The sequence below is a fragment of the Elgaria multicarinata genome, chromosome 14 (assembly GCF_023053635.1).
Source record: "Elgaria multicarinata webbii isolate HBS135686 ecotype San Diego chromosome 14, rElgMul1.1.pri, whole genome shotgun sequence".
Taxonomy (NCBI): domain Eukaryota; kingdom Metazoa; phylum Chordata; class Lepidosauria; order Squamata; family Anguidae; genus Elgaria; species Elgaria multicarinata.
In genome coordinates, this window is record NC_086184.1 from 890,096 (window position 1) to 914,465 (window position 24,370).

At 45.2% G+C, this 24,370-nt stretch overlaps 1 protein-coding gene across 2 annotated transcripts in view; it reads right to left on the reverse strand.

Annotated features, from left to right (window-relative positions):
* Nucleotides 1-17,773, reverse strand: part of NFAT5 (nuclear factor of activated T cells 5) — a 46,816-nt gene extending 29,043 nt beyond the window's left edge. The window contains exons 1-2 of one of the 2 annotated variants that reach the window (XM_063141449.1): nucleotides 17,637-17,773; nucleotides 3,696-3,821 (exon numbers count right to left, since the gene is read on the reverse strand). In XM_063141449.1, coding sequence (XP_062997519.1) covers nucleotides 3,696-3,821; nucleotides 17,637-17,709 — 199 coding nt within the window. In that variant the 5' untranslated portion in view covers nucleotides 17,710-17,773. Of the gene's footprint in view, nucleotides 1-3,695; nucleotides 3,822-17,636 lie in introns of those variants that run through there. The other variant, XM_063141450.1, reaches the window with a different exon arrangement.
* Nucleotides 17,774-24,370: the final 6,597 nt, after the last annotated feature.

A 24,370-nucleotide genomic window follows, 5' to 3' on the forward strand; every position in this document is an offset into this window, starting at 1 on the left:
AGCTGAAGACCTTTTTATTCTCTCAGTATTTTAACACTTAATTTTAACTTAAATTTTACTGTTCTAACTCTGTATTTTAATCTTACATCAATTTTGCTGCGTGGTTTTATCCTGGTTGTGCTTTTTATACTGTATTTTGTATTTGTATTTTTAACCTGTTGGTTGTTTTATTATGGTTTTAATTTTTGTGAACCTCCCAGAGAGCTTCGGCTATTGGGCGGTATAAAAATGTAATAAATAAATAAATAAATAAATCACCCAAGGTCACTTTTCTCTTCCAACCACTTGATAATGTGGCTGATTGGAATCTTTCCTTGTCTGCCTGATAGAAGGACTAAAGTGACTAAAGAGTGACTTTTGGTCCCTTTAAAAAATGAGTTCAGTGTCACAAGTTCCCCCTCCCTGGCCATAACCTTCTCTGATTTTCTCGGTAGCAGGGAGAATGTCCCCAGGTAGATTTCTGCAGGAGGCAGCCCACCAGATTCTGGAGTTAATGTGAAGGCTGACCTGCATTCACTTCTTCACACCCAGAAGTAACTAGTCCACTATAACAGACTCTCTGACACTGGCTAACCAGAGCCACCGCTACCATCCAATTCTGAGGTATGTGGATAAACTGAACTTCAAGACAAGCTGCTGCTTCAGAAGGAAGGAAAGGGTATCACAAAGTGGCCCACGCTTGGGAATGGGAATTACCCCTGTGAAGAAGAATCAGCCTCTGCTGTTGCCAGAGTAGCGAAGATCATCCTGAATTCTAGGGTTTTCCAAGGCTCCCATTAGAACTCGGCTACTTGCCATGTACCACAATTTCTATGCTTTTTTATTTGCCTGAAGGGAAAGAGCAGAACCATATGGATGGCCTGGCTCAAAGTTTTAACTGGGGCCTCAGCTTATTCCATGTCTGGAACAAAGGACCTGCTTTGGGTCTATGATACTGGGCCAAGTTTAAACATTGTTCTTAAGAATCCAAATGGCAGAGAGCCAATGAATCTATGAACTTTAAGCAAAGTAACCTACCAACTAGGATTACCTCCATGTATCGTCTCCTCGGTATTTTCTAAAGGGCTTGTGGCCTTCTCCTAAATTTTGCCAGTATTTAAATGAAACAGACAGAGCTCACTTTAGCTTAAGATTTTTGACATGCTTCATTGATCTTGCTCCTACCTGCATAAAAGATATGGTGCATGGCAGAGTACAATTCCAGATATTTTCTATATGGGCCAGTTTTAAAACAGATGAAGGCCACTCATTTAGTTTCTAACCCAGGGATCCTGACTTTAAGGTGAAAACATTAAGAGTATAGCTCCACTCTAGAAACAACTTTTATTGCAAGGATGAGCAACCTTTTGGCTCCCGAGGACTTTACGGGTGACAGATCATAGGTTTGGGACTGCAACTGCACACATCCATGTATGCATGTTTACATACACACATACATGTACACACACTGTACATCTCCATGCACAGACACTCACATACAGACTCATGCCCCCACAAAGTACGCAGGGATGGGAGGTTTAAGCTCACTGAAATCAATTCTCCCTTGACCGTTGCCAAAAAGCTGAGCAGGGGAGAGGTGCATGATGTAAACTGTGCTCCTGTCAGGATCTGGATTCTGCTAGGAAAAGGGGTGTGCAGGGATGACTCTCTTTGAACGCCCCATTTCCAGCATTTCCCCCAATTGTGCTGGGAAACAGGGCGAGTGAGGAGAGTCATCCCCGTACACTCTCTTCTCTAGCAAAATTGTGGCACCAGGGCAGGGCATGCAATGCGGGGGGAGGCAATCTGGGAGACAGGGCACCCAGTGTGGTCTGCACAGGCAGCTCCCAAGAGCTTTGGGTTGCTGGGTTGCCCACCTCTGCTTTATAAGATGCAAACCATGGCAAACCAGGGTAATTTTTTGGAGTTAGGATTTTTAAATTTTATTTTTGATATACAAGAGAAAAATGTAACCCATACTAGTCTGGAGAAGAGAAATTACTTGCCAAATATTTTGAAAGCAGTACTGAAAAATCCTTCTGATTCAAGTAATACTGTCCTTATTATAAACATTCTTGTAGAATATACTATTTTTTTTCTTTAATGTGAACTCTGTATGTTCAGGTTTTTAAAGGAAGTGGATTGACTGTAAGACAACTAAAGCCTAGAAGTAACAGACACTTAGTTCTCCTCATCAAGTCCTTCAGATGTTTGAAAATGATCTCAAAATACAAAAATCAACAGTAAACATCTGTGGATTTAAGGTGCTAGCAGTTTTCAAAAGATCTTTCCATTATTGCTTTCTATTGACTGAATTGGCTTTGAAGTGCAAGAGAAATGATACTGGATGATTTGTAACTGAAGCAGCTTTTGATCTAATGACCAACCTTTCCTAATACACAATTAAATCCACAGATTTCATTAGGAAAGTCTTCAAATACATCAGCATTGAGCAGTGCTGTAAAGTTTCTACTCTAGGTTTAAGCCCTGTACTTTCAAACCAAGTGGCTCATTTTAAGAATTGATCTGTACTGGAGAAGGCACTCCTCGCTGTGCTCTCACAGCAGCCTCTCTCTTCCCAGATAGTTGATGATCTATTACAAACATTACAGACTAGTTATGGTCTGTCATGCATTTTGGCCAATGAGAGGGTCAAAAATAAAATGATCAAAAGACTGGAGCAACTCCCCTGTGAGGAAAGATTACAACATCTGAGACTGTTTAGCTTAGAAAAAAGGCCAGTGGGGGGGGGGGAACATGACAGAGGTGTACAAAATTATGCTTGGTGTGGAGGAAGTGGATAGAGAGACATTTTTCTCCCTCTCTCATAATACTAGAACCCAAAGGTGTCATCCCATGCAGCTGATTGGTGGAAGATTCAGGGCAGATAGAAAGGATGGACTACTTCACACAGAACATTGTTAAACCATGGAATTCACTACCACGGCATGTAGCGATAGCCACCCATTTGGATGGCTTAAAAAGAGGGTTAACAAATTCATGGAGGATAAGGGTATCAATGGGTACCAATGATGATGGCTATATGCTGCCTCCAGTATCACAGGCAGTCTGCCTAGGTACACCTGTTGCTGGGGAACACGAGAAGGAGGCCGCCCACAGGCAAACTGGTTTGTCCTCTGTATAAACAGGATGCTGGACAAGATGGATCTTTTGTCTTCTCCAGCAGGGCTCATGTTCTTAAGAGGGGGAAACCACGGAATACACTTACTACTAATAAGAGTACTCTAAAGCTCAGGTTGGGGGCTTCCAGATGTACAGTCAGTGCTGGCAAGAGCTCCAAGTACCAATTGCCCAAGTGGTAACCAAAAAAGGCCAAATTTTTTCTTTTAAAATGGAAAAAAGGTAAACAAGCATCAGGAACATTTATAAATAATATTGTTTAACCATAACTTGGGGGTGGGGATGAAGTTGGTCTTCTCGTAGCGTAACAGAACTCACAAACCCAAGACACCATTGCATTTTCTGCCCTAGCTTGCAGGCACAGTTAACATGCCATCTCAGTTCTAAATTGACATTTGAGGAGCTGGGTACCACCACCAGGGCAAAAGATGGAAATATACATTAAAATTTCATCTACCTCAAGTTTCTCTCCTTCTCTCACACATTGTAAACTGCAAACTTTTCCAGCACTGCTCATGTTGGAAACAATATTAATATGCATTAAGAGCTTAATTTGACTCAGGAGAAATACTTACCAGCAGCAACTACACCCGGAGGGGGCGAACCTGCCTCACCACCACTTGTTTGACTCATGGATGCTACAGAGAGTTCTCTGGAAGGTGGCAACTGCAGCTCCTTAGGGAGAAGGTCATAGACAGATTCTAAAAAGACAAAAAGGATATCGTAAGTCAAAGACCAAGTATTCCTATATTTCAGCAGTAAACACTATTGTTCCAATAATATAGCATGCATAAGAACATCAGAAGTGCCCTGATGCTGGATCAAGACCAAGGGTCCATCTAGTCCAGCACTCTGTTCACACAGTGGCCAACCAGCCATTGGCCAGGGACGAACAAGCAGGACATGGTGCAACACAGCACCCTCCCACCCATGTTCCCCAGCAACTGGTACACCCAGGCTTACTGCCTCGAATATTGGAGATAACCATCAGGGCTAGTAGTCATGGAGAGCCTTCGCCTCCAAGAATTTATCCATCCCCTTTAAAACCATCCAAATTGGTGGCCATCACTACACCTTGTGGTACTGAGTTCCATAATTTAACTATGCGCTGTGTGAAGAAGATAATGGCAAGAATGTTAGATCTCCAGTCTCTCCAAATGTATCATTTGTATGCATCAATTGTGCACTTCTTTGGAATATGTACTTTCTTCTTCCATTGATTAAAGTGTATTTTTGTGCATTTTTCAAAAGCACGCATGCCGTCAAACACAATATTTTTGGTTTGCAAATCACATTCCAAGTTCAGAAGTTTTTGTTGTTATTATTATTATTATTAGTAGTAGTAGTAGTAGTAGTAGTACAGACTTCAGCCTGGAAGGGACAAAGTGGGTAATCAAAAACAAACAGAAATGAATTTCTCATACATCCCTAAATAGGAGAGTCTAACAGTTACACAGATTTCAATAGAAGTTTAAATTGAACTCTTAGTATCCATAGGAAATACTGCCAAGTGCCTCACCATTTGGTGCAGAACATGATGCCATCCACAGCCTCAGACACAACACAGTCCTCATAATTAAAGAGGTCGACAAAGGAAAAGCTGTCCGCATCATGAACAAATTGAACTACATCGAAGAGACTGAGAGGCAACACTGCAACACCTCGTTTTACTGGCCCCTATCCTCAGATCCCATTAGGAATACTAGAATGAACTAGACAAACTGAAGGAATTTTCCACAGATGTGCAGGGCGAAAGCTATATACGCCTCAGAAGCCTCGACCTAGCATCTTCTATCTGCTATCCAAACTAGGCAACCCCGGGTGTTCCATTGTTTGGAGCATCAGTAGCATCACTGTTGGGGGCTCTGGTTACACGGACTCCATTCTCAAACCATATGCCACCAATGTTCCTAAAGACAGTAGTGCACGCGCTGGTAACCTCAAGGCTTGACTTCTGCAATGCACTCTACATAGGGCTACCATCGTACCTAGTTCGGAAACTTCAACTAGTTCAAAATATGGCAGCCAGGTTGGTCACCGGTACATCTAGGGGTGAGCATATTACCCCAACATTAAAAACACTCCACTGGCTGCCAATTAGTTTCCGGGCAAAGTACAAAGTGTTGGTCATTACCTTTAAAGCCCTAAATGGTTTGGGTCCAGGTTACCTGCGGGATCGCCTTCTCCCATACAGTCCGCCCGGCACACTCAGGTCCTCAGGGGTGAATTTACTTCAGTCAGCTAAAACTAGGCTGACATCAGTTTCCCAGAGGACCTTTTCTTCTGTCGCCCCCAGATTGTGGAATGGCTTGCTGGAGGAGATTCGTAAAATTAACTCTCTGTGTGATTTTAAGGCAGCATTGAAGACTAGCCTTTTCCAGCAGGCCTATCCAGATCAATGTAAAATCAATAATTTTTAAGATGTATTGATTCCTGTTCTAATGTTGTTCCCCGCCTCGATCCAAAGGGAGAGGCAGGTAATAAATAATAATAATAATAATAATAATTATTATTGTTCCAAGTTCCATATGGGATACCACTGACTTCCTGAGGAAACTACAATCCATTGACAATTTCTCAGAAAACACCATTCTACCTACCATGGATGCTGCGGCCTTTAACACCAGGAATCATGAACCAGTAGCATGGGCAACAGGCACCCACAAATGCCTTCAACAGCTTGCTATGGTCTGCCATCTAGTTAACATAAAGCAGCAGACTGAGCCAGGTATCCACCAGCCTGGAAATGCAGAGCCAGGATCCAAAGAATTGCACAATTAGGCAAATGCAACTAAAGTGGCTTAGGGCTTCTGCTTCACTAACAGGAATTTATTATTATTATTATTATTATTTATTTATATAGCACCATCAATGTACATGGTGCTGTACAGATAACACAGTACATAGCAAGACCCTGCCGCATAGGCTTACAATCTAATAAGTTGTAGTTAACAATAAAGAGGGAAGGAGAATGCAAACAGGCACAGGGAAGTGTAAACAGGCACCGGGTAGGGTAAAGCTAATAGTATAGAGTCAGAACAAACTCAATATTTGAAGGCTATAGGGAAAAGAAAAGTTTTTAGCTGAGTTTTAAAAGCAGTGATTGAGTTTGTAGTTCTCAAGTGTTCTGGAAGAGCGTTCCAGGCGTAAGGGGCAGCAGAAGAAAAAGGACGAAGCCGAGTAAGGGAAGTGGAGGTCCTTGGGCAGGCGAGAAGCATGGCATCAGAGGAGCGGAGAGCCCTGGCGGGGCGATAGTGTGAGATGAGAGAGGAGAGATAGGGAGGAGCTAGACCGTGAAGAGCCTTGAAGGTCAGCAGGAGAAGTTTATATTGGATTCTGGAGTGAATTGGAAGCCAATGAAGAGATTTCAGAAGTGGAGTGACATGGTCAGAGCGGCGGGCCAGGAAGATGATCTTAGCGGCAGAGTGGTGGACAGAGACCAGCGGACTGATGTGAGACGAAGGAAGGCCAGAGAGAAGAAGGTTGCAGTAGTCCAGCCGAGAGATAACCAGTGCGTGAACGAGAGTCTTGGCAGAAGAGACAGACAAAAATGGTCGAATCCTGGCAATATTATATAGGAAGAAACGACAGGATTTAGCTGCAGCCTCGATGTGAGGAGTAAAGGAGAGCGAGGAGTCAAATATAAAGCCAAGACTACGAGCTTCCTTGACCGGAGTAAGCGTGACATCGTTGACAGTAAGAGAGAATGAGAGGTGAGGAGAAGGTTTAGGAGGAAAAACAAGCAATTCAGTCTTTGCCATGTTAAGTTTCAAACGACGATGAAGCAGCCAGGCTGAGATATCTGAAAGACATGCTGAGATACGATCGTGAACATCTGGAGAAAGTTCCGGAGATGAAAGATATAATTGTGTATCATCGGCATACAGGTGATATTGGAGGCCGTGAGATTGAATAAGCTTGCCCAAGGGCAGCATGTATAGAGAGAACAACAACGGGCCAAGCACCGAGCCTTGCGGAACCCCAACTGAAAGGGGAAAAGAGGAGGACGAGCTGCCGTTAGCCGACACGCTGAAAGAGCGACCCTCTAGATAGGAGGCGAACCAGTTATAGACAGAGCCACAGAGTCCAAGGTCATGTAGGGAATCTAAGAGAAGATCGTGATCAACCGTGTCAAAGGCTGCGGTTAGATCAAGGAGAATAAGAATGGAATAATGGCCTTTAGACTTGGCAGTAAGGAGATCATTGGTGATCTTGGTAAGGGCTGTTTCAGTGGAATGCAAAGGACGGAAGCCAGATTGAAAGGGATCCAGAGCAGAGTTATTAGAGAGAAAGTCAAGACAACGAGAGTAGACCAGACGTTCCAGGATCTTTGAGACAAAGGGCAGGAGGGAGACAGGTCGGTAGTTAGACAGTGATAGTCGATCAAGAGTGGGTTTTTTGAGAATGGGAGAGACTGTAGCATGTTTAAAAGCAGAAGGAAATGAACCAGAGGACAGAGAAGAATTAATGATGTGAAGCAAGGACGGGAGAATAGCGGGGATAAGATTAATAAAGACGCGAGAGGGAATCGGATCACGGGAACAAGTGGAAGGCTTCGATGAGCGCAGTATTTTAGACAGTTCATCAGCTGAGACCGAAGGGAACGCCGAGAGAGTTGAAGGAGGAACTGACAGGTGAGGGGCAGGAGCTGGAAGCGGAGCAGAGTTGGCTAGATCTGAGCGTATAGTTTGGATTTTAGCATTGAAGAAAGAGGCAAAGTCGTTGGCAGACAGAGAGGCGGGGAGAGATGGCGGATTAGGCTTCAGAAGAGAATTGAAGGACGCGAAGAGCCGCTGAGGGTGCTTAGCATTTGACTGGATCAACGTTGAGTAGTGCTGCTGTTTGGCCAGTGAAATGGCAGAAGAGAAGGAGGAGAGAACAAATTTGTAGTGGACAAAGTCCGCCCAGTCCTTGGTCTTACGCCACAGGCGTTCGGCTGCCCGGGAACAAGAGCGAAGGTAGCGGAGGAAAGAGGTGAGCCACGGTTGGGGTTGAGAGGGGCGAACTATCCGAGTTGTAGATGGAGCAAGATTATCAAGAGTTGAAGATAAGGAGGAGTTAAAGGAGGAGACGGCTGAGTCCAAGGAGACGGCTGTGTAGACAGAAGGGAGAGAGGAGGCTAAAGACTGAGAAAAAGCCTCGTAGTTGATAGAATGCAGGTCACGACAAGGGCGTGAAGCGGGACGTGAAGGAGGGGGATTGTGAGTGATATTGAAAGAGACTAGATGATGATCTGACAGAGGAAAGTCAGCAATAGAAAAGTCCAGGACAGAGCAGTTCCGAGTGAGGACAAGATCCAGACAGTGTCCAAGGGAATGAGTGGGTGCTTCAGAGCAGAGCTTAAGATCGTAAGAGGAAGATAAGGAGCGAAATCGTAGAGCTGCAGCATCGTGAGGGTCACGAATCTGCCATAACGCACAGCAAACCTCTTTTGAAACTGAGGAACATTTCAAAAGCAGTAGGTAGTCAAAACTTCTACTATGAACAAGCATTGAGTATTGTTAACATATTTCTTTGGATCCTATCCAATATTGTTTAAATATTTTCTCTGATAATAAGGTCAAACATCCCTAAAACACAACTTTACTTAGACACACATTTCTGTACATTGGAACAAAATAGGCTTATTTTGTTAAAAATCATTCCAGCACTTTAGAAGTAAAGAACAAGTTATAAAAATGAGTTTAAAATTGATAAACTAGAGGCAATGAAGATATGTAATATTTAAATGACCAACAACATTTACTGCTTTGACATCATAATACCCAGGCTGCTTTCTTACTCATATCATCCAGGACTTCCAAAATGTCAGCTATATGCATCTTTCTTTAAAACAGACCACAAATTCTCCCTTTATACTTCCATTCCACAAGTACCCTTCCTTCCTTTCTACCGCTGTTGTTCAACTTCATGTAAATTCTTCTTCAGAATTCTGAACCTCCTTCTAATTGGCTTGGAAATAGAAGCAGGACTTCAGGACCCATACCCTCACTTGAGTCATCTATATCTTATCTCACTTCTCCTGAGGAGCTTCAGTTGCAAATCTGCTTGCTGTAAAGGGCAGTTTGGCAGAAAAGCAAGATATAAGTTCAAACCTAAACAAACCACACAGTCTGAAAAAGATTATGTAATGAAGGGGCATCATAACCCCGTATTACTGGAAAACAAGACCGCTGCCTGGAAGCCAATGTCTATTTGCGGCCTGCATGGGTGCCACATTCTGCCAACTACAGGGGCTTTGTGAGTGGATGTTAAACCAATTTATTTTCAAGCCAACAAGCCCAGGCTATAATGTAGACACTGATTTTAACACTTCTCATTTCTTTCTCTACTTAAGCAGGAAGACACTGTTTACTCTTGTTTGCTTTAGCCTTTTACAGATACCTGAATATTTAACCAGGAGTGTTCCTTGGAGTAAACCAAGCAAAGCTTACACTGTATTGTTTCAACTAAACACATACCAGGCACATGAAAAGGCACATGCAGCAGGAAAGCAACTCTGAGCAAGAGAAACAAGTGCCTCAAGAAGACTGCCTATTAACCTTCCTCCTGTATGCTCAACAGCTCCTCAGTTCTCTCATGCTAAACATTTCTAGCCCTTGACTAATTCTTGTAATTCTTCTCTGAACCAAACACAGTAATTTTTACTCAACTGAGATATCAAAAGCACCCTAGACTCTCCGCTAAGTCTTTGTGGCTAAAGTGTGTAGCAACTAAACCACTAATGCCCCTCCTCCTAACCATGCTGGAATAACCCCTCTTGCACGGGAGCTCCCATTCATCCATCTACTGGAACTGCGCAAAGTATATCATTTGCGTAAGTGTTAACTTCCTTGCCTTATTGCCCAGTTATTTGGCAAATTATTTAGCAAATTGTTTTTAATTCTGCAAAATGGGACAGGCCATAGATGCAGGAACTAGAGCCTTAGCCAAGAACTATGAGAAGGGATGGGAATTGGTGGGCCAAAACCCAATTCTGCCCTCTTCCCATCCACTGCTGCTAACCCACTGCCATAAATTCTGCTTCCCAAATCCTTCTTCTGCCTCTGGGCTAGTTGGGTTACTGAAAAGCCAGACATCAGCTCTCAGAAGGCTTCTAGGCTAGAGTAAATGAGAGGGCATGGTACCAAGGGAAGACATTTATTGCTAAAGTTCTGCCTGAGCCCCCCCATTGCCCTCCAATCATGCCCATACACCAGATTTTCTTTCACCACAAGAAGTGTTGAAGTAAAGGAGATGTCCCCAAACTCATTAAGTCCTAGCCAGATTCCATGCTTCTCAGCATGCGCCTATAAATAGTATTCACTATTACTCAAACGCTTGCCAGGGTATGGTCTATCCTTCTGTAGTAAACACAGCCTACGTTAGCAAGTCCATGAATGTCACTTTCGGCTGGCTTTTGACGCTCAGAGATAGGATAGAACTTGTGCCTGGGTAGTTTTACTATTTATCTTTAAAATTATATAAAAACCAATTGGATAAATATGATTCCTTTTGAAATGGGGAGGGCTACAAGTCTGATAAATATTACAATATGTGGCCAAATCAAGCTGAGACTGTCCAAAATCTGAACATAATTTTGTTTTTATTATGTTTACTATCAGTGATTTCATCCTCTAGATTTCTGGCATTTTTATAACACACACAATTTGTTCACCATTGCAAAAATGTTTATATTCAAGGAAGTTCTTTAACTTATTTGGTTACAAGATCCTAATGCAAAATCTTGACAACTACCCGGGTTTGCTCATTTATAAGTTATAGAAGTTCTTTTTCAAAGCTATTGGCATTGACAAGATTGTGTATTTCTATTAAGCCACACTGATGGAGATCAGCTTTAAAACTGTTACATGCCTCCTAGGCACTTCGAAAGAAAAAAGTCTTTGAAACACAGCACTTATCACTCCCATTCCGTATTTACAATTAGACAATCAAGGCTATAACTCATTAGTCAGCTAATGGAGCATAGAAAACAAGCCAACTCCATAAATACAAAGTAACCAAGCAGGAAAAACATTTCTATGGATTACAGTTAGAAGAGTTGGAATCTGTAAAAACTTCAATTGGGTATAAAACCGAGTCATCAACACCACAATCTCTACTATATTAAGATTTGTGCTAAAATTATCTCCTGTTGGTATTATTTTGGTTTTATGCTGTTGCTAGTTTTATTCTGTTTCAGAGTTCACGTCTTTATTTTAATTTTTATGGTTTTAACCAAAAACTATTGGTACTGGATGGTATACCCCGACTGCTAGCAGCAGTGATGTAGCACTTCCAGGGGCAAAGCCCCAAATGATCAAAAATGCTCATTTCTGGAAGGAGCAACTTGTCCCTTTCAGAAACTTCCATTTCTGGTTGTGGGGAGCTTGTCCTCGGAAGTGCTGCCAGCGGTAGAGACCACGCGTGCACTGAGGCCAGCAGCGCTAGCCGCCAGTGAGAGGGCAACGTTGGATCCTACCCAGAAGGATTATTAGGGGAGATAGTTCTGAGAGTGGATGAGCCAAATTGCAGTTGTCCCCAGCCAAGGAGAAAGGGTACCACTGCTGTGTTCCCTCCCCATTCTGATGTAGGCAGGTGGAAGGCTAATGGAGACAGTTCAAGGAAGAGAGTAGCCAAATGTCAGAATTTCACTAGCATTTACCTAACCAAAAAACCATCCAGCCTATAAGAACTGGAGCATGACTGCTTAGACTGCTATAGGTTTAAAACAAAGACAGGGTTAGTAGTTATTTTTCAAAGTGGCTTTTAGTAAGGTTCCCATGAAACAAATCTTAAATATACATTGTTCAGGACCCAGGTAGGATACACTTGAAAGTATTTCTCAGTTCCGATTTCTCCATAACAAACTAGTTTCCACCGTTCATTATTGACTCGCACCGTCTTTAAATAAGCAAAAAGATGGAACAGAGAATATTCCAAAATACCTCAAAATAGCCATATATTGCTTACAGGGAAGAAATCCAAGACCCATGTGTAAGACTATCAAAGCAAGGGTAATGGCTTATTTCAAACCCCAGCTAGCATAATGCCTGCAACTCATGTGGTTTAGTTTCTACTATTACAGCTAAGATGGATACATTCCAATCACAGCAATTTCTTCCGCTGGCCTACTGCCACATCTCAATGACTCTTATCAGGAGCCCGCAACTCTCCTACTACATATGCACATACCAAGATTGACTCTACGAAAACAAAATTGCATTGCCAAGCATATTAATGCATTTCATAAATATTACATTCAATTTGCTGTGACTTGTAGAAACACACCAGCTCTGGAAAAATTCCTTCATACTTCAGTATGAATTTGTTTGGCTCTAGGTGTCACACTAGAACCAAGCAGACCTTGAGTCAGTTGCTCTCTTTCAGCCTAGCCTACCTTCAAAGGTTGCTGTGAGGATAAAGAGGCAACTGCGGGGGGGGGGGGGGGATGAGCGGGGAGCACCAAGTATACCGCCTTGAGCTCATTGGAGGAAAGGTGGAACGTAAATGAAATAAATACATAACAAGCACCATTTCTTTGACTCTACTTTTACATTAAGTGCTGATGTTTACACTCATACTACTACTGTGGCAGATGGCCTAAGGAAACCCTTGCCACTTGTCCACGGAAAGATTCAGCTTCCAGAGAGGTGGTTGTGGCTTAAAGTGTTCAAAACCTCTTGGAAGTTGAATCTTTCCCTGGACTAATGGCAGGCATTTCCTTGGGCCATCTAATAGAGTAGTAGTTGAGCTGCAATCTTTAATTGGGCAGTCAAGCAGCTAAAGCTTTAGTTAATAAAACCGATAGAGTAAATTTGACTTGCTCATGATTTAAAGCTACTTCGGTTCTGATAAAAGGAAGGTGCCGAATGTTTTAAAGCCTTCCTTCTATCAGAATGAATGTTAGTTAACTTAAAAAGGCACACCTTTATTTAAATGTAAATTGATAATTATTCATCTGCTTTCTAAACAATTTAGTTCATCAATTCACACCTCCTAAAATAGGATTTCAAATCTCTCCTAGAAAGTTTGAGGTAATAAATGCATTTGCTTCCAAAGTGTGGTTTAAATGTTATTTATTTATGAGATTTGTATGCCACCCCCTAACAAAGTTCTCTGGGCATCTTTCGATAAAAACAACCAATATTTTGATTTAGGTTTACTTAGAGTGTTCCATTTCAACAATATCTGCCACCATTCACTCAAAACTATTTCTAAAAGCAAACACATTCTAAGATTAAGTGTATTTGCCTGGTTACAACAGCCAAGTTTCCAAGTCTATGATAACCAGTATCAAAGGCCTAGCATAGATAAAAAAAAAAATGGTTATCTATGAGCATTCACAATAACGTTTTTGAAAGGTTTATGAACTGCTTAAGTATCAAAGATGCCATCATTTTCAAAGAATATTTCATACCGAGGACTAAAGCACAGCTTTAGAAGAGTATGTGCAAAACAGATAGCTCAAGCCTAGACAGATCAAGTAAGCAAGCACTATTAATCCATTTACAAGAATCTCAGATAAACATTACAAAATGGCTAATAAGAGATTGCAGACTAATAAAGCTGGAGTCACTTATATCTGTATGAGAAGAATTAAAGCTGAAATCCTACATATGTTTAGACAGAAAAAGAAAAAAAAAGTCCATCAACTCCCAGCATTCCCTAGCCAGCCATACTGGCTGCAGAATGCTGGGAGTTGTAGGACTTTTTCTGTCAAAACATGTCACTAAGGGCACAATCCTTACATCAAACCTACTAGTTTGACAGTAAGATTCAGAGATTCAGCCTTTTATACTTGCTAGATACCAACCCACTGGCAACAGCAACATTTGGATGCAATCCTACTCACTTGCTCAGGAGTAAGCTAAACTAAACTCAGAGAGACTAACTTTTAACGAGAAATGTATAGGACTGAATGGTTAGGGTGATATGTTGTTGGGGAGCCGGAGGTGGGGTGGGGAAGAGACAGGGCTAATATTTACCATTGTCCTACCCAAAACTAGTTTTTCATGAGAAACCATCCCCTGAAACAGCATCTGAGCACTTCCAACCTGTTCATACTTTGCTTTTCTAGCCCTGTCAAATATTTTGTTTACACCCTGAGCAAAGAAGATTGAAAACAAAACTAAGCACATAAATGCTAGCATTCTAGTTATTGGAGGCTTTACATACCTTTCTTAATCTAATCTTTCTTAATTTTGACCTTTGACATATTTTGGCAACAAAAGTCTTATTTACTAGGCTTTTTTTCCTTAGTCATCTACTTTTGCTTCACCCACCACAATCAAATTCCTCTAGTTTCTTGTGTTACAAAAAACAAAAACAAAAAGCAAAGGTGACCATGCTGGCCAGAAGCAAAATTCCCAAATCTTTATTAAGATAATACCTTTACTACACCAGGCAAAAGATCACCCCCCAAAATGTATGGCTTTTGAGATCTTCAGGTTTCTTCATCAGATAAATGTTACAAAAAGCAGTCTGAGAGGATGAGGGCAGAGAGGAAACTTGACATGATGTTGATGATGCTTTAGGGTGGATTCCTGCATTGAGCAGGGGGTTGGACTCAATGGCCTTGTAGGTCCCTTCCAACTCTGCTATTCTATGATTCTAACTTATGGTGTCTTGAAGGGGGGAGTATCAGTTTGAGAACGGACCCTTTCTGCGAGAGACCCATGTTTATAGAACTCTCCCCGTCAGGGGAAGATTTTGTGTATTTGTGGATGAAGACTTCATACTTTATTGTTTTTAGATTGGGTTTTTATGCAATTTATCTTTATTTGCATTATTGTTCTGATTTTTGTTTTTTATTAATTTGGGGTTGTCGTTTTATTATATTAATTACGAATTACTATATTGCTTGTGTCAGTTGCTTCCAGACTGCCTTTCCTAGTGAGAAATGACACACAAATTTAAATAACAACGTAACAAAAACTGAACATAATGTCTCTTGGCCTGATGATGATAGCAAGTGCTCTGTCCATGCTAAAGGGAACCCTGAAGGTGTGCTCTGCTAAAGAACCTGACCTCTCCAATTCACCCCGAGCCCCAAATGCTGACTAGACTAGGGGAAGTCAACCACAGCTCCTAGCTCTAGCTCTAACAAACAGAAGAAATACCATCCTGCTCAGGATGCCAAAGCAAAGCAAGGCCTCTAATGAGCACTTCACTGAACACTTGCCATGCCTATTTCCCCTTCTATGCAAAAATAAATCAATAACTCATCACTGACAGCAGTGATAATGAGAACTTCAGACTTCTCACTCAATAAGGTATATGAACTGGGAAGGGAGAAGCTCATATCAACAACAGCAACTATCCATGCCCTTTTTATCAGGGACATGAATATATTTTAAGAATCACAGGTCTCCTGTATTATGACAGCAGAATCAAAAAGGAAAAACACATGTTGAAAGTCAATCATTTAATTGTATTCAGTTAAATGGAAGAGAAACTATGGTACACACATAACTACAAGACCTATGCACACCACTAGTTGTCTTGTCTTGGATCCATACAAATATATATAAATAGATAGATAGTAGTCTAAAGATTTTTTTAAAATCTGAAAATACTATATTGAGTAAACTGATATAAGAATGAATCACTAACAAACCTATCTAATTTCTAACACATATTGCAAGTTCCAGATTTCACAAAGATGTTAGTGAGTTTGACCTATGTTACTAGTTCACTCAATTATTTTCCTTGGGGGCATGCATGGAAATAACTCCTGCATTTTGTGTAGAAAGAAAAAGAGGGGGAGTTAGTTGAACCAGTCCTGTTTCTGGAGTTTGCAGTGGTTGTTTTGAGGCAACTGCAATATTCTTACTTTAAAAAAAAACCATGATCTAATCATTCGTGTTCAACTTAAAACAAAATACCTTTGTTTTCTTTTACTGTCTAAGACATTCTACTGATATATTTTTTTAAAAAAACTTCCACCCCATGTTGCTGAGGGCAAATACTTTCCCCTTAAAGACTACATACTACACTTTTCTTTCATTTCTTCATTAGGGAGGCCTTTAGGGCCTCCTATGTGATGAAGGGGGGTGCAGTGAGCTACTTGGCATTGACCATTATTTCTGGAACAAAGTATTTTAAGGAGTGAGCTGTTTCTTTTGAATTCTCCTCCCGCCCCACCATGTGGAACTCCTTCTGAAGATCAATCTAGAGCTTACCAGGCCAAATTTGGGGGAAGTGGGAGGGAGACGGAGACAATCAGCCATCCGAACTTCATTACATGTCTATACCACACTTCCTCCAAGCACAAGGCAGCATACACTGAACCCACACCCCCATTTTATCTTCACAAGAACTCTGTAAGGTAGGCTGGCCTGAGATGCTGGGTTTCACCCAGGATCATAACTGGCGCTGACAGGTGTGCGGCTGCTTTTTCATGTTCACAATTCTCTCATCTATACAACTAGAACTAGGGAAACCGAGGTTCAAACCTGCACTCAGCAGAGAAACTCACCGTGTCTTATGGCCCATCACCTACCTCACAACCTTGTTGTGAAGATACAAAAAAAGAGGGAGAACTATGTATGCAGATTTGAGAGGCTTGAAGGAAAAGTTGGATATAAATGTAGTAGATAAACAGACCTACTTTGGAAGGCATTGATTTATGTATTATTATTATTTTAGGTGGGGAGTGGGAGAGAAAGAAAGATTGAAAACATTTATAAAAAATGAAAAACAACTGTCTTGTAGCACCATTAAAGACCAACAAATCTATTCTGCCATAAGCTTTCGTGGACTAGAGCCTTTCATCAGATGCAACTACATTTATTTATTTATTTAATCTTTTGCTAATACTTGTACACCGTTTGTTAGGACAAAATCTGTACAGTACACGAAAGCTTCTGCCAGAATAGCTCTGTTAAAGGTGCCACCGAGCCTCGTCCTTTGCCGCAACAGGCTGACTCCGCCGCCCTCTACAAAAACAAAAATAACGGAGCCGGGTCCGGATCAACGAGGCCGGCCTGGCAGCTTCGGAATCACGGTGCTGCCAGCCGCCGCTTTAGAGATTTGAATGGGGAAGCGGGATTACAAGGCCGATGAATGATGATGATGATGATAGGGGGAGGGGGAGGGGGAGGAAAAGGAAGGGAGCGCCTCTGGGCACGTGCAGAGCGCGATCCCTCCCCGGCCCAGGAAAGGCGGCCTTCTTCCGCCCCTGCCTCCCTCCCTCCCTCCCTTCCCGGGAAGCTCCGAGGTGGCGCCGCAGGTTTCCTGGGCAGGTCGCGGGGCCGGAGGGGGTCCGGAGGAGCGGGGGGGGGGCGAAGGCGCAACAGAGCGGCCTTTCCTCTCCCCCACCGTCCAAGAAACCTGTCGGGACGCATTCCTGAGGCGGCGGCGGCGGCAGGCCGAGCGGGCAGGCCGCTCCGAAGCAGCCCGGCCCAGCGGCCCTCGAGCGACTCGGCGTGAGGGGAGTGACCGGGGCGGGAGCGGGGGTCTCCTTCCTTCCTTCCTTCCCCTTCCCTTCCCTTCCTCGCCCCCCCCCCCGAGGCCTCCCTGAGGCCCAGACTCACCCTTGGAGTAGAGGGACTTGGGGGACTCGAGGTCGAGGTCGGCGCTGAGGAGAGAGATGAAGTCCGAGGGCATCGCAGCTCCGAGGCCCGGGTGGGGGGAGGGGGAGGGACGGGCGGAGCGGCCGCTGAGGCGGCGGCGGAGGAGGAGGAGGAGGCGGAGGGCTGCGCGGTGCTGGCGGCGGCGGCGGCGGCAGAGGAGGAGGCGAGCGGGAGAGGAAGGGGGCCGAGGGAGGCGTGGGCCGGGCTGCTCTTCAGCCGCCGCCGCTCCTGACAGGAATCCGGTGGCTGCCGCCCAGCGGGACCGCCCCCTCTCCGTGGACACTGCGCATGCGCTGCCCCCGGCTCTCGATTCCCTCGCCTCACGAGCGGCGGAGGGTAAGAAAAAGGGGACCCGAAACTCAACGGGAGCCAGGCGCATGCGCCGAGCCTCAGACCGGACGAGGGGGGAACCAGGAGCCAGCTACAGGCAGCGCGAGCGCGACATTCCGCACATGCGCAACCCTCTTCCCCGCGGCCTCCACAGTATTAAAATAAATACATCCTCGGCTGGGCTGGGCGGAGAGAGCGAGAGAGCCTTCGACGCGCATGCGCGCCACTCGCCTTGGCCGTCGACGGGGGAAGGAGAGGTGAAGCGAGAAATAAACCTGGGCGGCTTCAGCGCGCATGCGCATGAAGCCTCGCACGGCCGAAGCGGCGTCCAGGGTCGATGTTTCTGCGCCTGCGCTAAAAGCTCTGAAGGCCTCTTTCTGAGAGCGGGGGGAGGTTGCTGGAAGAGCGACGCTTTCTGGACGAGGGAGGAGGCGGAAGAGCCATGGCCATTTATATTTTTGCAATAGCTCTGTGGTGGCATTAAGTGTGTGGCCCTTGCGCATCGATGCTCGCAGAAAAGTGGGATTGTTTTACTCTGTACAGCACCATGTACACTGATGGTGCTATATAAATAAATAATAATAAGATGGAGACAGGGCCATGGCTCAGTGGCACTGACAGCCCCAGCTTGGCACGCAGAAGCTCCCAGCCAGGCTTTACCCCCGCCCCCTCCATGCCCTGGTAGGGCTGGGAACCCGGGCCAGCCCCACTGCTGGGCAGGGTGAGGCTGTTGCCTCCAGCCAAAGCCACTGGGAAGGTGCCCCAAGACGCTCAAGGAAAGAGCCGTGTGCCTCGCTGCCCACTCCGTAACCCCTCAAGTCAGCCTGCTGCCTTCAGGGGGTTCAAGGACGTTGCCTCATCATTAGCATTGAAGGCGGCTTCGTCTGCCTGCCCTGACAGGTCTTGTGCATGGAGGGCCCGTTGCCTCAGGCAGCAGAATGTCTCTGGCCAGCCCTGTCTGAAACCCTGGTCACTGCTGGAGCAGACAGGGCTGAGCTTGGCGGCTCAGGGGTCAGACCTGGCATAAGATGGCTTCCTATGTACCTACTGAAATCATTATCCATAACCCTGAGGACTGGAATCTTAGTTTATCTTTAGTTAAACATCACTCAGTGGTTGAGCCCCTGCGTTGCATGCAGGTGGTTGCCGACAATACTGACTCAGATGGACCAAGGGTCTGACTCTGTACAAGGCAACTTTCTAGGTTCTGAAAGATGGAAGGGAAGGAGGACAACACCACCACCCCGGGCAAGGCTTTTTTTTTTAACTGGAAAACAGCTTCCAAGGGGCACAATCTTGTTCAATGTGGCAGAAAATAATAACAATGGAACTTGTGACTACAACCCCTGAGCACACTTCCAAGGGAGTAAGCCCCATTGAACACAGCAGGAGTTTGTTCTGATATTACGGCAGACACATTCGTGGGCTCACACGACGTGGCCTCTGGCCCACAAAAGCAGTAACAGATCTAGCCCTCTTTAATGAGCCTCAGGACTCTGTTGTTGCTTTTGGTCAGGGGAGGGAGCTTCATGCGACAGCACCAGCTTTGTGTTCACAAAACCAAGCTCACAGGCCCAAGGCCTTGTTTCAGAAGGGAAAAAGCAAAACAATAAAACCACACCTCACGTAGCAGGTGCTGGCAGAGGCTGCCTTAGGCTGCACTGAGTGAGACGGACCCGTGGCTTTATGTGCTCCTGCAAGGGCTGCCCCCTGCCCGCCCTCTCTGAACCTCTGGTGCTGGGAAATAGGCGTGCAGGCGTGGCGCTACAGGGAAACATGGAGGCTGAGGTGGCGCCGGGGCGTCGGGAGCACAGAAGGAAAGAAGCCCAGCTCTGGATTGCCCACAGGCCAGCCGCTGAGAAGCCAAACGTGCAACAGAGAGGGCGCCTGTTCTGCCCTGCCCCACAGAAGCCATGAGACAGCTGTCCTCAACATGGCTGGGGTGATGGGTATTGTAGTCCATCACACCTGGAGGCCCCATGATGGAGAAGGTTGCTAGAAGGTTGCTAGTAATGACCCCCTCATCAATTGGGTCATGTAGGGTAATGGAGGAATAATAATAATAATACATCTTAATCACCCACATGTTTAGTTTTTTAACGGTGTTTAATGCTCTATGTGTGTATGTTCTGTGTTTTAGAATTTTAAATTTTGTATACTTGTTTTTATCTCAATTTTAGAATTTCTGTAACCCGCCCAGAGAGCCCTGGCTATGGGAGCGGTATATAAATGCAAATAACAATAATAATAATAATAATAATAATAATAATAATAATAATAATATCATGTGTTTATTATAGGATTTTTTACCCCATTCTTCTGATAAATTCCCAGGGCAAATTACAGCCAAGGATTAAAATACCATATAGGCAAATGAATAAAAGCCCTGTGCAAAGCAGCGCAAACCATAAAAGTAGGCAGCGGAGATCAGCCATGCCCATGTTTAAAGGCCCGGGCCAGTTCAATGCAGGCCGTTCCCAGGTGGTGAACCAGCATCGAAGGTAGGGGAGAGCACGGCACACTTGAGGCACCCCACCACAAAGCCACTGTCCACGTCATCAGGTGCAAGCGGCCATGGATGTTTATGCCAGAATAAACACATGTGTTAGTCTTGAAGGTGCCACAATGCGCTTTGTTTTCATTTTTTAATGCAGTCAAATTTACTTTGGTCCACAGGAATTATGAGACCAGACCCAGTCTCCCTCATGTGTGTCCAGCAAAGTCTCACTTCTCAAGAATATGGATGTTCTTGGGTCGTCATCACCACCATTACATGTCAAAAGTTACGTCAGGGAATGAAGGAAGTTGCTTTGACCCTGCAATATTAGGGTGTGCCTGAACGGCCATTTTTGGAGAAAGTGGTGTGTGTCAACTCCTTTTGTCCACATGTACCATGACTCCATCCGTGCCCATCCTCGCCTGCCTCAACCGCAGACAGGAGATGACCGCAAACCACATGCTCTGCACGGCTGAGTCACACATTCAGCGCATGAGAAGAGGCACCTCGTTCCCCTCACTTCCTGCATTTCTAGTTGAGCTCCAAAGTGCAAGGAAAGTGTGTGTGGATCTGCTCTTGGCCAATCGGGACCATCCAAATGTGGAACCATTCATTTCCTGAGCTGTGGCCACTCTTGCCCTCTCCGTCCTGAAATCCAGATCTTTCTCACCAAATCTACGTTCTCCGGTCCCATCCTCCCCACTCACAGCCATGAACCTACTCGCATTCCAATCAAGCACTGTGGGAAAAATAATTCTGTTTTATCAGTTCTGAATTTGCCATTATTCATCTTTTGCAAATGTTCCCATGATCATAAGAGATCAGAAAAACAATAGGTCATAAGCCGTATTCTTCATGCCATTCGTGTGTGTGTGTGTGTGTGTGTGTGTGTGTGACCTTTCTAAAAGAAACAAACGCAATCTTTCCAATCTCTCTTCAGGGAGGGGGGGCGCTTTTCCTTTTTGTTGCCTTTTCCTCAACCTCCTCCACACTTTGGGACGGCGAGGCAACATTTTCCCCTAACTTTCCCGTGTCTCCTTGGTACATTCTTCTTTAAGCTTACACACACACACACACACACAAATCTCTCTATCTGTAACTGCTAGGGAGAAATAAATGTTTCAGGGCTCACAATAAAATTATTATATTTGGCAATCTTTAAAGTACTGCTGAAACGGCATTCTCCTGAAGGTTGTGAGAAGTTTCTATTTTTTTTTGAATGGCATTTGAATCTTATGGAGCTGCTTTGCATGACCTGGAGCATTCCAGATGTGCTGGGCTGCAACTCGCAGCATGCTGGCTGGCAATTATGGAAATTGCACTCCAACGCATCTGGAGGATATCAGGCTGAGGGAGGCAGCTCCATGGAGAAAGCTGGTTTTCCTCATTCATGATCCTGCCCCAAACACCCAGGAACAAATTTAATCAATTCCAATTAAACGTACTTGTGAGGATCACAACTGGCTGTTGGGCACCACGTTTGATCATGAACAGCCCCAAATGGCTTAGCCCTGCTGAACGTCCCTGGGTTCAGCTCCAGGTAGGATGGGGGGAAAGACCCCCCCATCTGACACCCTTGGAGAGCCACTGCCTGTCAAACCAGGCAACAGTGGGCTGGATGGACCCTCGCTCTGACTCAGGACAAGGCAGTGTCCCATGTTTAAATGCTTGTCAGAGACTTTACAGGCCTGTTAACATGATTATTAGCAAGTGCTCCTAAGTGGAACACAAATGCCTGCCTACCTATAGAAACAGATTGTTTATTTGATATATGATTATGCCTCTTTTCAGGATGCAAATCCTACCAAGGCAGCTTACAAGTAACATAAAAATTATGAAAACACAACACACAATATTAACAATTATTTTTAAAGAAATTAGGGTCCTTGCCATGACACAGTTGGTGGAAGAGGCCCCTGGGGGCTTGAGCCGTCCAGATGGACCCAGAGAACGTGTCTGGTGTCATCCTCATCTACTTCCCTGCCCCCCCCCCCACTGCTCTCCCTCCTGGAATCCTTCCCAAAGGGCTGTTGCTGGCAATGGCCCTGGGGGTCCTGCTGGGGCAGGCCCAGAGGCCTTCCTCTCTTGTTTCTCTCTCTCTCCATATAATGTACAAATTACGCAACAGGCAGGGGTTAAATGGGATGCTCTAATTGGCTTTTTAAACCAGCCATTATTTTAATGAAAGGGGGGGGGGACAATGAACAGGTGCTTCCCTGAAAGTCTGCGTGAAGGTAGTTGATTATTTTCCAGTGACCATTTGGAAAAATAAGTCAGAAAATAATGAGAGTCTGTCAACAGCTCCGGTGATCCCAGGTCACACCGGCACTTCCTGACTGGTTGCTAAGCTTGGTGGGGATTTGTGTGTGTTACTTTTCCTCTTGGCAGCATCCTTAGAGGAAGGACAGTGGTGGACTTGCGAGGCCAAAGCTAACAATGCCTTCGGCAAACGCAAGACGCTGCTGCCGTAGTCCTGAGCTGATGGCGCTCTGTGGCGAGAGCGCATGCATTTTGCATTTCCAGACTTAAAGGCTGGGGGTGGGGGGGGGTCTGATTTTTTGCACTGGGCATCCACGAGCTTTCCACTGGTGGCATTTCCACTGCACTTGAGGCAAAGAGTTACTGGCCATATTTACAGAAACGGTTTGCTTCTTGGCTGAACAGGGTTTAACTCTTGTATCGGTTCTCAGCCACGGAGGAGTTGCGCAAGGAGGAAGCCGGGGCTTACTCTCTGAGGAGTACATAGCCCTGCTCCTGAGCCCTCCGTCCATCTGCCCCAGGCCTTGCCAGGGTGCTTCCTGCTACTGGCCAGGCTGACTGGGGATGATGGGAGTTGCAGCCCAACACACCTGGAGGGCCCCATGATGGGGAAGGTTGGTCTACAGGATCCTCTTCACCTTAATTCACGAGAACGCAGACAGAATTCCCAAGGGCTCTCCATCCAGAATCAGAGTCCTGCATTCCACCAGCCCTGCTGAAAGAATGCTTCTTCTTTCCTCCTCCCTCTCCATCCCTTTCCCCTTGCGTGTCATGTCTTTTCAGACTGCGAGCCGGTGGGCAGGAACTGCCCTGTTTTGCATGTAAGCCGTTCTGGGAGTCTTTTTGGCTCAGGACTGGGATAAAAATACTTTAAATAAACAGTACACTGGCAGCTCTTGCGCCTGTCCCCATCACATGCTTCTCTGGCTTCTCCGTAAATAGGGCCGGTCCTCAAGAGCGCCACACATTCTTTATACTTCTTTCAATTCGATCAGTTACTTAGGCTGTGCTCTTGAACCGCTCACGTAAGAAGATCCAGGGTGAAGCATGGACCTTCTTTGCTCAGTGCTGTTGTCCCTGGCCTAGCAGAGGTCCTGGCGGACTCTGGCGAGGGTGCCGTGCCATCCAGTAAACAATACGTTCCAGTAATGACATCTCCAGTCGGTCAACGCTTAGTGCTGTGCTCTCAGGCTTCCTAATGCCGTAGGTCCTGCCCCCCACCTGGGAGGGCCACAGCTCAGTGCTTTGCAGGCAGAAGGTCCCAGGTTCTCTCTGCATCCCCAGCTAGAGCTAGGAAGGGATGGTGCCTGAGACCCTGGAGGGCGAGCGGCTGCCAGTCAGTGCTCAGTCCGAGCTACATGGGCAACGGAATAGGTGGACTCCGTATGAAGCCGCTTCCCCTGTCCCCATCTCCTCCTCCTTTGTGTCCTTCCCTTTAAGACATCTCCGTGTTTTCTGCCCTCAGCTCAGCCTCCTTGCAGCACCTCTGTTCTCCCCCACCCCCCCAGTCCTCCGTTTTGGACCTCTTGGACATCACGCTGTAGGCATCTTGGTGGGACCCTAGAAATGGGCTCCCCCCCCCCACCGCTCCACAGGCAGCCGCTGCATC